Source organism: Osmerus eperlanus, chromosome 23 (assembly GCF_963692335.1).
Source record: "Osmerus eperlanus chromosome 23, fOsmEpe2.1, whole genome shotgun sequence".
In the NCBI taxonomy this organism is placed as follows: Eukaryota; Metazoa; Chordata; class Actinopteri; order Osmeriformes; family Osmeridae; genus Osmerus; species Osmerus eperlanus.
The window spans coordinates 862804-877803 of record NC_085040.1 but is presented as its reverse complement, the minus strand read 5'-3'; the positions used below and the strand labels follow the sequence as shown (position 1 = coordinate 877803).

Genomic DNA, 15000 nt, shown 5'->3' with positions numbered 1-15000 from the left:
ACTTCGTCCTCATCTTTGGCTTTATTAAAATGTAGCCAAGCCTTTGACCGCTTAGTACGTTCAGCCATCGTAGCTAGCAACAACATGAGAAATGTAGCGAAGTAGGGCGTGAGCCAATTACATTCTTCTTCTTTTTAGTTTAAAGGCGGTTGGCAGACAATCGATGCATGTTTGTGCACCAGTGATTTGATTTAAATGACCTGACTTCTCTCTCGAGACATAAGTTACATTATATTACCTAGTCTCGATAGCGGTATCGATAAGCTCGGACCTTATTGGTCTTCGGGTTTTGAGAAATTTGGAACCGGGTCCTTACAGAACCGGGTCCTGACAGAACCGGGTCCTGACAGAACCGGGTCCTGACAGAACCGGGTATCGATCCCCATCCCGACTCAGGACACACACATCCTTTTCCTCGATCGATAATTGTCCCTAGCAACAGTAAAGGGGGGGGGGGGGGGGGGGCTTTCTTTGTCTGAGGGATGATGGAGGGATGATGGAGGGATGGTATCAGTGGAGCGAGGAGAAGTCTTGTTCTATAAAAGGTAATTAGGATCTCACTGGCTCCAGCACAATAGAGACCCTAGAGAGGGTGAACGTGTGTGTGTGCGTGTGTGTGTGCGTGTGTGTGTGTGTGTGTGTCAGTAACCCGAGGGAACACTAGGCACTGGCTGCTGAACTTCTCTGACACAAACATGTATCAAAGTAGACTCCTAGAAATACACGTGTGTGTGTGTGTATGACCCTTGCTTATCACTGAAGCCTACACCCTATCTCTAAGGCTCCAGGCAGACCCTGCCCTGCAGGGGACACCCACCCATACACACCCACCCACACCTCTAATGTCTAAGGGGGTCAGATGGCTGAGCGGTTAGGGAATCGGGCTATTAATCAGAAGATTGCCGGTTTGATTATTGGCTGTGCCAAATGACGTTGTGTCCTTGGGCAAGGCACTTCACCCTACTTGCCTCGGGAGAATGTCCCTGTACTTACTGTAAGTCGCTCTGGATAAGAGCGTCTGCTAAATGACTAAATGTAATGTAATGTCCCTCCTTGACTCATCATTCCTCCTCCCCCTCCCCCTTACACAGAAGCAAGTCTGGGACCCATATGCAACCCACCTGCTTGTGTGTGTGTGTGTGTGTGCGCGCGCATCTGTTACTGCAAGGTCTCAAGATGATAGTGTCCACTGACCAGTGACCTCATTAGATTCAGTGTGACCTCACACACACACATTCTCGCACCTCCCCTCTAACAATACATCTGTCAGCACTTAGTTTTAAGCTTTTAGTTTCACCATCATAGTATGTCTCTCTCTCCTTCCCCTTCCTGTCTCCTTCCCTCGCTCTCTCCAGCTCCCCTTCTCTACTCCCTCCCAGCACTGCACATCACCCTACCACTCTTATCAACCCCTTTTCTATCTCTCGCTCCCCCTCCCCCTCTCCCTCCCTCTCTCATTGATACCCTGTATCCTTGTTTAACCTTAGTAAGTGTTCTACAGACCCCCCCTCCCACCAATCCTACCTCAACAGAGGAGGAGTATTAGTCTCTCTCTCTCTCTCTCTCACACACATCAGCATGGCAAATAAGAGCTTTGGTATCTGGGCCATGACATGGGTGAGTCCCATAGTCACTATTCTCTGCCTCTCCCCCTCTCTCTGACTCCTACCTCATCTCTCTCCATAGCACAGCTTTGCTGGCACAAGGGGGCGCACACACACACACACACACACACACACACAGCATGTGCTCGCCATCAGCACTTTATCAGTGTCCTCTCCAGTCTGTCTCCTCTCCTACCGCTCCATCCCTTTATTTCCCTCTCTTCATCCCTCTCTCCATCCCTCTCTCCATCCCTCTCTCCATCCCTCTCTCCATCCCTCTCTCCATCCCTCTCGTCTACCATTATAATGATCACTCTGAAAGGACAAAGTTTGCTCTTTCCATCCGACTCTCTCCCTCTCTCTCCCCCTCTCCCCCTCTCTCTCCCCCTCTACCTCCATGTCCTTCCCCTTATCTCTTAAATCTCCCACCATTCTTCTCTTTCTCCCTCCTAACCCGAAGTGCCACTGTCGTCATTTCTCTCCCGCCATACCACTAATCACTCCCTCCATCTCCTCCCCCCCCCTCTCTCCCCTCCCCCTCTCTCTCTCTCTCTCTCTCTCTCTCTCTGTGTGTGTAACCTTGCCCAGGAACAATCAGTCTGCAGCAGACTTCCAGACTCCCAGTGGGGCCCGAGCAACCCAAGGCGTCGTGCCCAGGAAAGGAGCACCTCAGGTGGGCTGGAGGCGGAGGGATGAGGGGGGGGGATCTCATTGTCTGGGGCTTCCAGCTATGTGCTTGTTTAGGTACACGGAGACCTGTTTCTGTTTTCCCGTCGACTTCAGACACAAACACACTCAGGGGAACGGTGTGTGTGTGTGTGTGTGTGTGTGCGCGCTGTTATACAATTAAAGATCTCAAACAGAAAAACTTGATCTGAGATATTGACTTCATGTTGGCTTCGCATAACAACCCCTCTGCCCGATGGGAACGCACCAAGACCGTTTCTTGGCAACAACCAATAGGAGAACAGATACAGCTGAGAGATTTATCAATAGTTGCTGGGGGCATGGGATTGGGCAAGACAACACCTCACTCGTCCAATCAGGATCTCCCCTGAGGAGTCGGAAGGGGGAAACAAAGTGTGTGTGTAACCTTGCTGCTGTACATGTGTGTGTGTGCGTTCTTACCTCGTTGCCGTACATCATGAGGTGGTGTGTGGTGATGAGGGCCTTGAACACCACCACCCAGCTGCTGTTGGCTGTCCTCTCAAACAGAGTGTCAGCCAGCTGGGGAACACTCACATTCATCTCATTGGTGCAGTGGATCAGGTCTGGAGAGGAGAGAGGGAGAGGGGGAGAGGGGGAGAGGGGGAGAGAGGGAGAGGGAAAGAAGGAGAGTTAGTTACATGAAGCTTCAGGCCATGAGCAGGTTGGAAACAGGCAGGACAGAAGAAACAGCTCTACTATGGTGAACACACCACTCAGGGTTTCATGACAGGCTTAGTACTGACACAAGACAGTCATGAACAGCCCTCTCCTCCTCCTCCTCTCTCTAACCCTGTCTCTCTCTCTCCTCCATCCCTCTCTTCCAGGTAGTGAAAGAGGTAATGGAGTGACTGCAGGTCTCCAGGACTCGGAGGTTGAGAGGGCACACACACAAACAAGGCTAAGAGTACACACACACACACAGGAGACAGAGTTGACAGACTGAGCACTCCTCTTAGCTCCTTTCTATGCATTGGATTCCTAACTGACTAACGCTCTCTCTCTTCAGCAGACGGTGGTGCATTTACACACCTCTCTCCTCATCCCCTCCTCCCTCCCAGTCTCTCTCCATTTCTCCACATCTTCTCATCCCCTCCCTCCCTCCCCTCCCCCCTCCATCCCCCCTTCTGGCAGCCTGGTCTCTTTTGTTCGACAAAACAGGATATTATGGGCTGCTCACACACCTGGTAACTACGGAGATGGCTCGTTAGGCTAGTCCCAGCGGATCGTACCATCTCCTTAATGAGACGGGGGGGTTGGATGGAAGCATCTACCCTGTGTGTGCCGCATGTTCAACCCAAGATGTAGAAGACTTCTCCCCCCTCTCCCCCTCATATATATATATCACACTCACTCTCGCACTTGCTCAGTCACACACACCAGGCTTCTCCCCAGTTCTCTCTTTCTGCACTCAAGTTGATTTTTTATTTATTTTTTATCAGTCAGAAGCAGTAGAAGAGCTGATTGGGTCTATAGGGACACTGACTGTGTGTGTGTGCGCAGTGTGTGTGCATAGTGCATTCTGTACACGCGTGTAGTCTGAGTGTGTGTGTATCGTGTGTGTAGGAGTCTGTGTGCGAGAGAGGTGTGTGTGAGACTATAGGGACACTGACTGTGTGTGTGTGCGCATAGTGCATTCTGTACACGCGTGTAGTCTGAGTGTGTGTGTATCGTGTGTGTGCGAGAGAGGTGTGTGTGAGAGAGAGACAGAGAGAGAGACAGAGAGACAGAGAGACAGAGAGAGAGAGAGAGAGAGAGAGAGAGAGAGAGAGAGAGAGAGGCGTCTGCTCTACAAGAGGTGATATGTTCTGAGTCAATTAGGAATAATGGAACATATTGTGATGTCACTGATCACAGGCCAATCACAGTCAGTCTGGAGGGGGGGGGGGGGGGGGGGGACAGAGAGAGGGGAGAAAGAGATCCAGTTAAAACAGAGGTAGATAAATACGAGATAATTTTTTTTCTTCAGTTTTGACGATGCAAGCCTGAAAAATCACAAACCTCTTAATCCTCTCATCCCCTCATCCTTTCATCTCATCCCTTCATCTCCTCATCCCTTCATCTCCTCATCCCTTCATCTCCTCATCCCTTCATCTCCTCATCCCTTCATCCTTTCATCTCCTCATCCCTTCATCTCCTCATCCCTTCATCTCCTCATCCCTTCATCTCCTCATCCCTTCATCCCTTCATCTCCTCATCCCTTCAGTCACCCCCCCCCCAGTCTCTAACCTCCATTCAGGCTACCAGTGTTTCCCCTACCATTATATTAGGGGGGCGCCCCCCCCCCCCCCCCCCCCCCAACGGCACCCCCAGCCCCCCCTGGAAGGTCAAGTTAATAAAATAAAAAATATACACAGTATATATATAATATATTATTATATAATATATAATATTTTTTTATTATAGCGCCAGATCACAAAATAAGTCATATAAGGTTACCTTTCCTATAAAACAGGTCTATAGCTTGCTCTTTTATTAAACAAACTAAATTTATTATGTTAATAATATTCCTTATGTTATTTATCTTTTTTACACGACGGCAGAGAGAGAGGGCAGAGAGAGAGGGCTCCGTCTCTGTCTCTCTCTGTCTCTCTCTCTCTCTCTCTCTCTCTCTCTGTCTCCCTCTCTCTAGTACCAGGCTGGTCCTGGTAGGGAGGTCTGGAACCTGAACTGTGGACTCTGGCCTCATCATCACTACTCCACTGCTGGGATAGACGGAGAGAGAGGTGAGTGGAAGATTGAGAGAACAATAATACCACAGGATGACCACAATGGTCCCATTCACTCCACATTCATTACAGACTGTGTACACGTGTGATAGTGTGTGTGTGTGTGTGTGTGTGTGTGTGTGATAGTGTGTGTGTGTGTGTGTGTGTGAGAGTGAGAGAGAGAGTGAGAGAGAGAGGCAGAGAGAGGCAGCTGTCAAGGTCATGTCTGAGGCAGGCAGACAGGAGCAAAGACCTGACCTTGATTCACATTCTCAATTATTGAATGATTCTCATTCTCTCTGACTCTCTACCTTATCCTCTACCTTCTTCTTCTCTCTGCTAGGATTGGAGCAGTTATCCTACTGTCTGATAGCCTGTACATGCTCTATAAATAGAGCACACTGTTAATACCCTCTTTGAATCCTTCTGAGCACATTGTTCTGCCCTTCCTGTCTCCTGCTCTGCTCCTCTACGTCGCTCTCCTGTTCTCATGGTGACGGGGGAGACGGTAACCGTGAGCGATCCTGGAACTCCTGTGTTAGTCTCACTGCGCGTTTGGCTCTTACACTGTGTGTGTGTGTGTGTCTCTATCACCGTGTGTCAGTCTGCCACTGTGTGCGTGTGTGCGTGTGTGTAACAGGAGGGGAGAGGAGGAGAGAAGAGAGGAAAAGAGAAAGGAGGGGAGAGGGGGAGGAGAGGGAGGGAGGGAGGAGGAAGAGGAGAGGGGGAGTAGGAGAGGAAGAGAAAGGAGAGGAGGAGGGGAGAAGGGGGGTATAGGGTACAAAACAAACTGTAGAACACTGCCACAGGCCCCAGCGAGGCTAAAAATAACCAGACTGGAGAGGCAAGCACGTGAGAGGGACAGGAGCACTGGATGTTCCTACACCACACACACACACACACAGAAGCATACCTGCTCACACTCACACACGCTTCATGGAGGCATTCCTGCACGCACACACACACACACCTTCACTGAGGCATATCTGCACAACAGGCGTACACATGCACAACAACTTTAAAGGGGTTTCAATTCTAGCTTCACACGCTTTCAGAAAACTCCCTGACATCCTACCTGAGAGAGCGAGAGAGAGAGAGACAGACAGAGAGACAGAGAGAGAGACAGAGAGATCGAGACAGGGCGAGCGAGAGAGCGTGCGAGCGAGAGCTAGCGAGAAAACACCAGACCTCCTACCTTAGAGGAGAATTAAAGCAGAAACACAATGTCAAGGTTTTCCAGAGTTTTAATAAAAGACACCTGCGCATGTTTGTGACAGACACACACACACCTGTCTCTTTATACCTTCCTCAATGATGAGCTGCATAACAGGTGGTGTGTGTGTACACACATGCTGCCTTACCAGGCTAAGATGGATGCCAAAATTGGGGATTGGGGATGTACACACACACACACACACAGGTGTTTTATCTTTTGCCTAGCATATCCAATTTTGGCATCCATCTTAGCCTGGTAAGTGGTTCCACTGAGGCAGAAAGGAGTGTTGCATCTTGGGAATCGCAGTGTGACTGGAAGTAGACGACTTTGGGACTACACTGGAAGTAACAGGCTAGCAAGCTCTTATCCATATTCTCTTTCTATATCCTTACTTAAAGCTTAATAAGAGCCTAGCTCTTATTTTGTGTATCTTTACGAACTGAACCTGTTAGCATCCAGCCTCCCAGTGTTTGGGCCTCTCCCATCTGACAGTCAGAACCACGTTGCCCGGTTCGCTTGTTGTACACCACCAACGTTACCATGATGATTATGGAATAATTCATCCTTTTAGTGAAACCATCCCCGAGGGATTTCATTGGTTTAGCCCGGACGGCTGGTGTCAGCTTTGGCAACTGTAACAACCGTTCCAAGACATTAGGAAATACGTTTTTTAAATGTCACAACTTCCTCCACCATCAGAGCGAGTGACATCATCACAGCGCAGCATCATAACGTGTTGATGTCATCGCAGCGCAGCATCATAACGTGTTGATGTCACCGCAGCGCAGCATCATAACGTGTTGATGTAAAGTGTGTGTTGATGTAAACATAAAGTGTGTGTGTGTGTGTGTGTGTGTGTGTGTGTGTGTGTGAGCATGTGTGTGTGTGTGTATGAGCACGTGTGTCACCAGGCCGAGAGTAATGCAGAGAGACAGGACCAATCAGGAGATTAAGAGGCGTGTCAGAAACATCATTTATTGTCAGTGTTGGTGCGTGAATGTCAAGCCAATACGCAGCTGTGTGTCAGGTCTGCTCCTTCAGCTGAGCTGAGGAGGAGGAGGGAGGAGGTGCAGGAGGAAGGAGGATGAGGAAGAGCAGGAAGAGGAGGAGGCGTATGAGGAAGAGGAGGAGAGCAGCAGGAGGAGGAGCAGGAAGAGGTGCAGGAGGAGGTGCAGTGCTTACAGGCTATCGCATCACCATGGTAATAGTGCATCTTGTGCAGTATGAATCGTTTGGCCACACTGCATTAGTAACACCTGTCTCTCTCTCTCTCCCGCTCTCCTTCCCTCCCTCTTTTTCCTCGCTCTCTCCTGTCTGCCTCCCCCATTTCCCCTTTCTCCCTCTCCATCTGCCTCTTTCCCCATCTCCCCCTCCCTGCCACCCCCCTCTCTCTCTCTCTTTCCCTGCCCCCCCCTCTCTCTCTCTCTTTCCCTGACCCCCCCCCCCCCCTCTCTCTCTCTCTCTCTCTCTCTCTGCACCCCCTCTCCCCATCATCGTCAGTGATGCCCCTGCTCTTCCTGACCTTCAACATTCTCATCATCACCGTGACATCACAGAGGCCAATGCCGTACCATGAACGACTAGCAAACACGACAGTTCACGACTACAGCGGCACAGCGCGAGCTACCCTTACATCACAGAATGTCACAGACGTCAACGGCGAGAAGAACATTTTTTTTTTTTCAAGTGCCTCATCCAGCTTTTAACTGTAATGCATGGCTTTGAGTAGGTACACACGAACACTGAGGGTAACTGAAGTTCACAAAGGGAGGAGGTTAATATAAGTTATTCAAATCAGCCATAAGAATCTATAGATAGACACACAGAGAAAGGGGACGTTAACGTCACTATGCGGAGCGGTATACATTCACATCCCCACCCACCCACCCACCCACTCACCTCCCACCCACCCCCCCACCCACCCCCCCCCCCCCCACCCCGCCGCCAAAGTCAGTCAGTTTGGACCTTGAAGCGTGCTTGCATCACCATCATTATCATTACCATCATCATTATCATCGTGACCAGTGTCAAGACACTTATCAATTCATAAGCGCTATCCACCAGACAGAATCGTTAGCTGGCGGGGCGGGGGAGGGGACAGGAGGAGATTAGGGGATGCACCGTAGCTAGTCAAATTCCTTTGTAGAGTCTGGTAGACAGGCATGACTGACACAGAGTATCTACACTCGCGTAGTCAGTGGAAATGTGATGGGCAGGGGAAACAATTCCGGTATGTCAGGTTTAAGACGTGAATATCACACTGTCCTAGCTTTAAAAAATAAATAAATAATAAGTACTCACAATCAAGGTGTTTCTTTTTCGGCCCGCTGACTTCGTGTGTCGTTGCTTTGCAGACAGCTTTACTGATTGCTGATCCGGTCACGCTATGCTGAGCAGCGGCGATCCGATCCGTAATAGACTGCCCAGACATCTTTTTTCTCTCTCTCGGTGTCGGCTTCAAAACCCAGTATAATTAGCTACCTATCCAGAAGATGAACACAACCTGGCGAGACACGACTGGCAAATTGGGCTACTACTCGGCCAGCCTCAAACAGTTCAGTCCACAATAACTTTGAAAATGTCTGTTCAATTTGAGTGTAGCTGCTAAAATCCGTGCGCAAACAGAGGAATTCGAAGTCCGTGCAGTTCCTTGGCTCGATTAATAAAAATCAATGACAGTTATCTATCTACCTATCTCGTTAATCGTTAGCTGACAGGGTATTCTTTTGAGTAGAAAAACAACGTACTAACTAGCTACCTAGTAAGCTAGCTTGTGTTAGCTAATGTTTCCGTTGCAGCATTCGAAACAGGAGCAAGTCCCACACTGGAATTTGTAAACATAAATGACAGCTCGCAGACCACAAATGAACATAGCGAGTAGCTAGCAACCTGGATGCCCGTCTGGTCAGCTAGTTGATTAACGAGATATAAGCCTGCTGGCGAGCTAGCCGTGTGCCTCGAACTGAAATCACGGTGTAGCTGGACTAACTATGTCCAGACAGCTAACATTAAGCTGATCCCCCGTTTTCTAGTTCTCCAACTTGCAGTTCCAAAGCCGTTGGATAACTTGCTAACGGGTTCAGTTTGTTGTTTCAAAAACTAGCTACCTCGACCACAACAGTCCACTGGTGTAGAGAAACGCATAACGACAGATACCGGTAAAACGACACTGTCAGTTTAGCCTGGCTTCTCAAACTGGGCTCCGGGCTGCTGTCGAGAGCGAGATTCGTTGACGAGACAGCAGCAAGCTGCCTAGCTTCTCTTCCTGCTGCTAGCTCGCTAGCGCTCAGCTGACACCGCTCGCTCAGAGGCTAACGTCGTTGGCTGTTTCGATTGACGGCAGTCACGTGCGAGGACAGAATATTAGAACGATAAGCGTGGAGTCCAATGTGTCCACAGAATTGGCAGTTTATTTGCGTTGATTGTATTTGAAAGGCCAAAATCTCAGAAGCCACTGATCTCTGACACTCCGCACATCGTCGGCTTCTTTCTGTCGATCCTCCGGTTTTCTTGGTTGTGTATCGTAGTAGCTGATGTACGTTTAGTTGTCCGGGGCCGCCCGACGGTGCTCCTGCTGAGCAAAGACGTAAAATGATTCCACAAATAAGACTGTCGGGATGTATATTCTAATTGCTCAAGTCAGACTTGCAAACACTTGCAAACACTTCACTCTGAAAATCAGTAACCATCTTAATAAAAAACTGCCTTGCGTTTTACACGTGACTGTCTTATGCTTACGGTGTATTAAAACAAGAGTACCTACGGACTTGGCTCACAGCTTTTCTGCCGGACAAAATGGCAGCGTACAAATCAGCTGATCAGAAAAATGCTTGATTGGACGAGACTGTTGCGAATGTTTAAGGTGGAAATGTGACGATAGTGTTGGAATTTGGAAAACCGCAAACTTCGAACTGCAAACGACGTCTGTTTTTACAGCTAAAGCTAAAACACACACGTTCCCAGGTCGTTCGTTTTTAGTTTTTGATTAAACGCTGAAAGTTTTGTGACCTCGTCAACTCTTATTTTTTTGCTGCTTTAACCTATTTAAGGTCGTATTAAATTATTTCTCAGACGCCGTGTCCTTGATTGACTCTAGGAATAGGCTCTAGAACATCCTGTGCCTTAAATCGTGGGAAGCCCCCATACAGAGTATATATTCACACATCTAGCGATGAACTGCACTTCACATTTGGCACTGCGGCTGAGCGTGCATAAAAACCTGACATATTTACGGTTTGTCGTTAAAAGCTGTGGACACAAAAGCCGGTGTAAAGATGTGGTAAACCACCATACCACCATACAAATACATTTTGTTTAGACTTTCCCATGGGTGCATTGTTCTTCATTCATGTCTTTAACAGGATATTGATCCATTTCATTACGAAACTGATTGGGGTCAGCATTCAATCGTCATTGGTGAACGTAGGCTATAGCCTTCTTTATGATCATTCCATAGAGAATCTGCTGAAAGAAAGGCTAACCTTGGTCTTTGGTTTCTAAATATGTGTGTGTGTGTGTGTGTGTGTGTGTGTGTACGCTTTTGTGACGCCTACTCAAAACCACCTTGACTCAAAACCACCTTGACTCAATTCATACGACACCCCTCGACACACCGTTTACCGGCCTCAGACGCGCTCTCCTCTGGCCACATCGGTTCCGGCCCACTGACCCGCCGACTACGATCACGCGGAGGCGGAGCAGTGCCGGAGATAAGGAAGAGAGGAGAGGATTCACAGCTGATGAGACATCGTGAAGTTCTGACGACCAAGGTCATTCAAAGCACCGTTAATCATGTAGGAGGTTCAGGATGATGAACAGCGGGTTGGATGTGGCAACTGTAAAACTGTTATAACACGCCTGTGTCTGTTTCTGCCGAGAGGAAGAGCGGGTTTCGTGTGCGGGGTTGGGCAAGGACGTGGTTGGAACATTGGTGGTAGAATTGTTTCCTCCCCCTTTACGATGACACATCTGGCCTGCTGGTAATTACTGGCGGAGATATTTCAGTAGTCTCCTGGACGAGATCCCTACTGTCTTCCTCTGAATCTCCTCCTGATGGGAACAAGCAAATGAAAGAGGAGTGTGTGTGATCCTCTCACTGCTCTATTTCAGTGTGTTTCTGCAGGCCTGTCATATTGTCCTGTCTTGAATGTGGTGTAAAGTTTGCGTTCTATATGACAGACAAGGTTTAGAATTGTTGTAGGTTATAACAATGCATTTTAAGTCTAAATTTGTACAATTTTGTACAGACTGAAATATTTCAAAAGCCAAAAAAATACATATCCTTACTTAAACAGTAAAAAATTATTTATATTTCAAACCTTGTTGCCACCTCTCCTGTGCAAAGTGTTGGCCGATACCGCCATCTAGCGGCCAAACGGCAGAACTATTTCCATGGAAACTAGATGTGAGCCTGTAGCCCATGGCAACAAGCAACGACGGCACCAGCCACATTCTAACCGCCTTGACAATCGGCCTGTCAATCAATCTGTTCACATAACTGTGAGCTGTACTCTAATTACCATACCTCCACCACACACCTGCCTGAGAAAGAGAGAAAGAGAGAAAGAGAGAAAAGAGAGAAAGAGAGAAAGAGAGAAAATAAGTCAGAAAGAGGGGGGGTCGGCAGTTGAAACCTCTTATATTGTATAATATTTGTAATTTACATGTAATATTTGTATGTATTATTTTTTTCTTTTTTTACATACACATATTTTACTTTTAATGTTTTCGTCATATTTGTTTTCTTGTAATTAGTTGTATTATTATAATTATAATTATTATAACTATTGTTGTTATTGTTATTATTTATACTTATTGTTACAAATGTAAATTTATCATAATTAATATGTTTATTCAGTCATATATGGCTATGACAACAATTCTCACTGATTCATGCCAGTAGAGTATTATTGAATAAAATTGAATTGAGAAGGAGAGAGAGGGAGGTGAGAGAGAGAGAGGGAGAGAGGGAGGTGAGAGAGAGAGGGAGGTGAGAGAGAGAGGGAGAGAGAGGAAGAGAGGGAGAGACAGAGAAGGAAAGACAGAGAGGTGAGAGAGAGAGAGAGAGAGAGAGAGAGAGTAGGAAAAGAGAGAGAGAGAGAGAGAGAGAGAGAGAGAGAGAAAGAGAGAGAGAGAGAGAGAGAGAGAGAGAGAGAGAGAGAAGGAAAAGAGAGGTGTGTGTGAGAGAGAGAGGGGAGATAGAGAGAAGGAAAAGAGCAGTGAGAGAGAGAGAGAGAGAGAGAGAGAGAGAGAGAGAGAGAGAGAGAGAGAGAGAGAGAGAGAGAGGGAAAAGAGAGGTGAGAGAGAGAGAGAGAGAGAGAGAGAGAGAGAGAGAGAGAGAGAGAGAGAGAGAGAGAGAGAGAGAGAGAGAGAGAGAGAAAGAGACAGGGGGAGAGAGAGAGGGAGAGAGAGAGAAGGAAAAGAGAGGTGAGAGAGAGGAAGTCCATGCAGCTGTGAAGCTGTTGTCTACAAAACCGCAGTTTATTCATTGATGTTTGTCTTTTATAAAAGTGTCCTTATTGTCATGAAAAATATTATTTGTAAATTATATGTGTTTAGAATGTCTAACCTCCGCCATATCTTTATCACGTGTGTTTGTAATAAATAAATAAATAAAAATAAAATATGTTCTGAAGTGTCTGGATAAGCACTGTCAACAGAAGAGTTTGTAATAAACTGACGCTTCCTTCTTTATACATCGTTTGGTCCACATCGGTCCAGACAGTCTCTTGAAATGTTCTTCTTTATATGTTCTTTGATTCTCACCACTCCAGACAGTCTTTGATTCACACCACTCCAGAGAGACTCTCAGACTCCGGGCCCACAGTGACGGGCTGACAGCAGCCGACACAGATGTAACGCAGGACGCACAGGTACAACGCTTCCTGATATGCCGACGGTCAGGGCCAATAGGAGAAGGCCCAAGGAGGAAGTCTGGGACGCGGCCAACTGCATGATGGGAAACGTTTCGCTGTATGTTTGGCTGCCTGGGAGAGGAAGGTCTTCTGCGTTTTGGGCTGGAGAGGAGAGGGGGGCGTGGGTAAGGAGAGGGGGGCGTGAGACACCAAGGCAGTGAAGAGTTGGAATGAAACAGGAAAGAGAAGGATGGAGGAGAGAGAGGCAGTAGAGAAGACATGGTGGACCGTGGAGAGGTTTGGGATGAAGGGAAAGGGTGGTGGAGGAGGGGTAAATGATGGAGGGGAAGGGTGGTGGAGGACGAGGGGTAAATGATGGAGGGGAAGGGTGGTGGAGGAGGGGTAAATGATGGAGGGGAAGGGTGGTGGAGGAGGGGTAAATGATGGAGGGGAAGGGTGGTGGAGGAGGGGTAAATGATGAGGGGAAGGGTGGTGGAGGAGGGGTAAATGATGGAGGGGAAGGGTGGTGGAGGAGGGGTAAATGATGGAGGGGAAGGGTGGTGGAGGAGGGGTAAATGATGGAGGGGAAGGGTGGTGGAGGAGGGGTAAATGATGGAGGGGAAGGGTGGTGGAGGAGGGGTAAATGATGGAGGGGAAGGGTGGTGGAGGAGGGGTAAATGATGGAGGGGAAGGGTGGTGGAGGAGGGGTAAATGATGGAGGGGAAGGGTGGTGGAGGAGGGGTAAATGATGGAGGGGAAGGGTGGTGGAGGAGGGGTAAATGATGGAGGGGAAGGGTGGTGGAGGAGGGGTAAATGATGGAGGGGAAGGGTGGTGGAGGAGGGGTAAATGATGGAGGGGAAGGGTGGTGGAGGAGGGGTAAATGATGGAGGGGAAGGGTGGTGGAGCAGGGGTAAATGATGGAGGGGAAGGGTGGTGGAGGAGGGGTAAATGATGGAGGGGAAGGGTGGTGGAGGAGGGGTAAATGATGGAGGGATGAACGAATCCACAAGGGGCGGGAAGCATGAGGAAGAGATAGAGGAAAAAGGAGGGGGTTGACAGTTGGTGGTGTGAGAGGTGGAAGGAGAACAGGAAGTGGAAGGAAGAGGGGAACAGATGAGAATTTAATAGACATAAGGAGCAGAAGAGGTGGAATATTGATTCATTAATTCATAAATGAATAAATTGAGAGGAAGGAGGGGGTGCTGCTGTCAATCAACGGAGACATGTAGACCCAACATATCACCCGGTAATAAGGGCAAGAACAATGATATCAGCATCATAACTGTTCTCAAACTTGACGTTATAACTCCAATTCGTTGTCTGCCACGCATAATAAACAAGTAAGTATATTTATGGTAAAATAATCTAATAGGGCCTAATAGCCTCTTAGAATTTAAGGGACTAGAACACAAACAGATATGCGGGCACAATATAATTCTTCCTGACACCAAAATAAATTATATAAAAGACATCAAGTTCCAATTAGAACCTTTTTCAACTTCATAAGGTTCTACTCCCTTAAAATCACAAACATTTTGGAGATGAAAATGCTTTCTACAGCTCTGGAACTTTACAGAGGATTCTATTTTTACAAATGGGTTTAACTCCGTTTTTCAGTGTAGGTTTGCTTAACCTTGAATAAGGATATCATTCGAAAATAACAATCAAAATATAGATTTTATTCTCTTCCATATGTATACATCTGTATTTAAGAGCATTCTGGTGATCGAAACTGTTTCTCAATGGTGTACTCACGTGTACCGAAGGTAAAACGATCAGAATCATGAACAACTCCACTTCTGCAGAAAGCATTTTTGTTGGCAACACTTTGCCTAGGCAAAACACCGACTAAAAAATAACCGGCGTTAATCCGGTTGGTAATGGTTGGTTTCTATTCCAAGGTGCGACTTAC

The 15000-nt window shown here is 47.7% G+C and overlaps 1 protein-coding gene across 1 annotated transcript in view; it reads right to left on the bottom strand.

The window, feature by feature from the left end:
• Positions 1 to 9941, bottom strand: part of si:ch211-200p22.4 (phosphatidylinositol-binding clathrin assembly protein) — a 29698-nt gene extending 19757 nt beyond the window's left edge. The window contains exons 1-2 of the mRNA XM_062449936.1: positions 8535 to 9941; positions 2733 to 2875 (exon numbers count right to left, since the gene is read on the bottom strand). Coding sequence (XP_062305920.1) covers positions 2733 to 2875; positions 8535 to 8664 — 273 coding nt within the window. The 5' untranslated portion in view covers positions 8665 to 9941. The remainder of the gene's footprint in view (positions 1 to 2732; positions 2876 to 8534) is intronic.
• Between the last annotated feature and the right edge of the window lie 5059 nt (positions 9942 to 15000).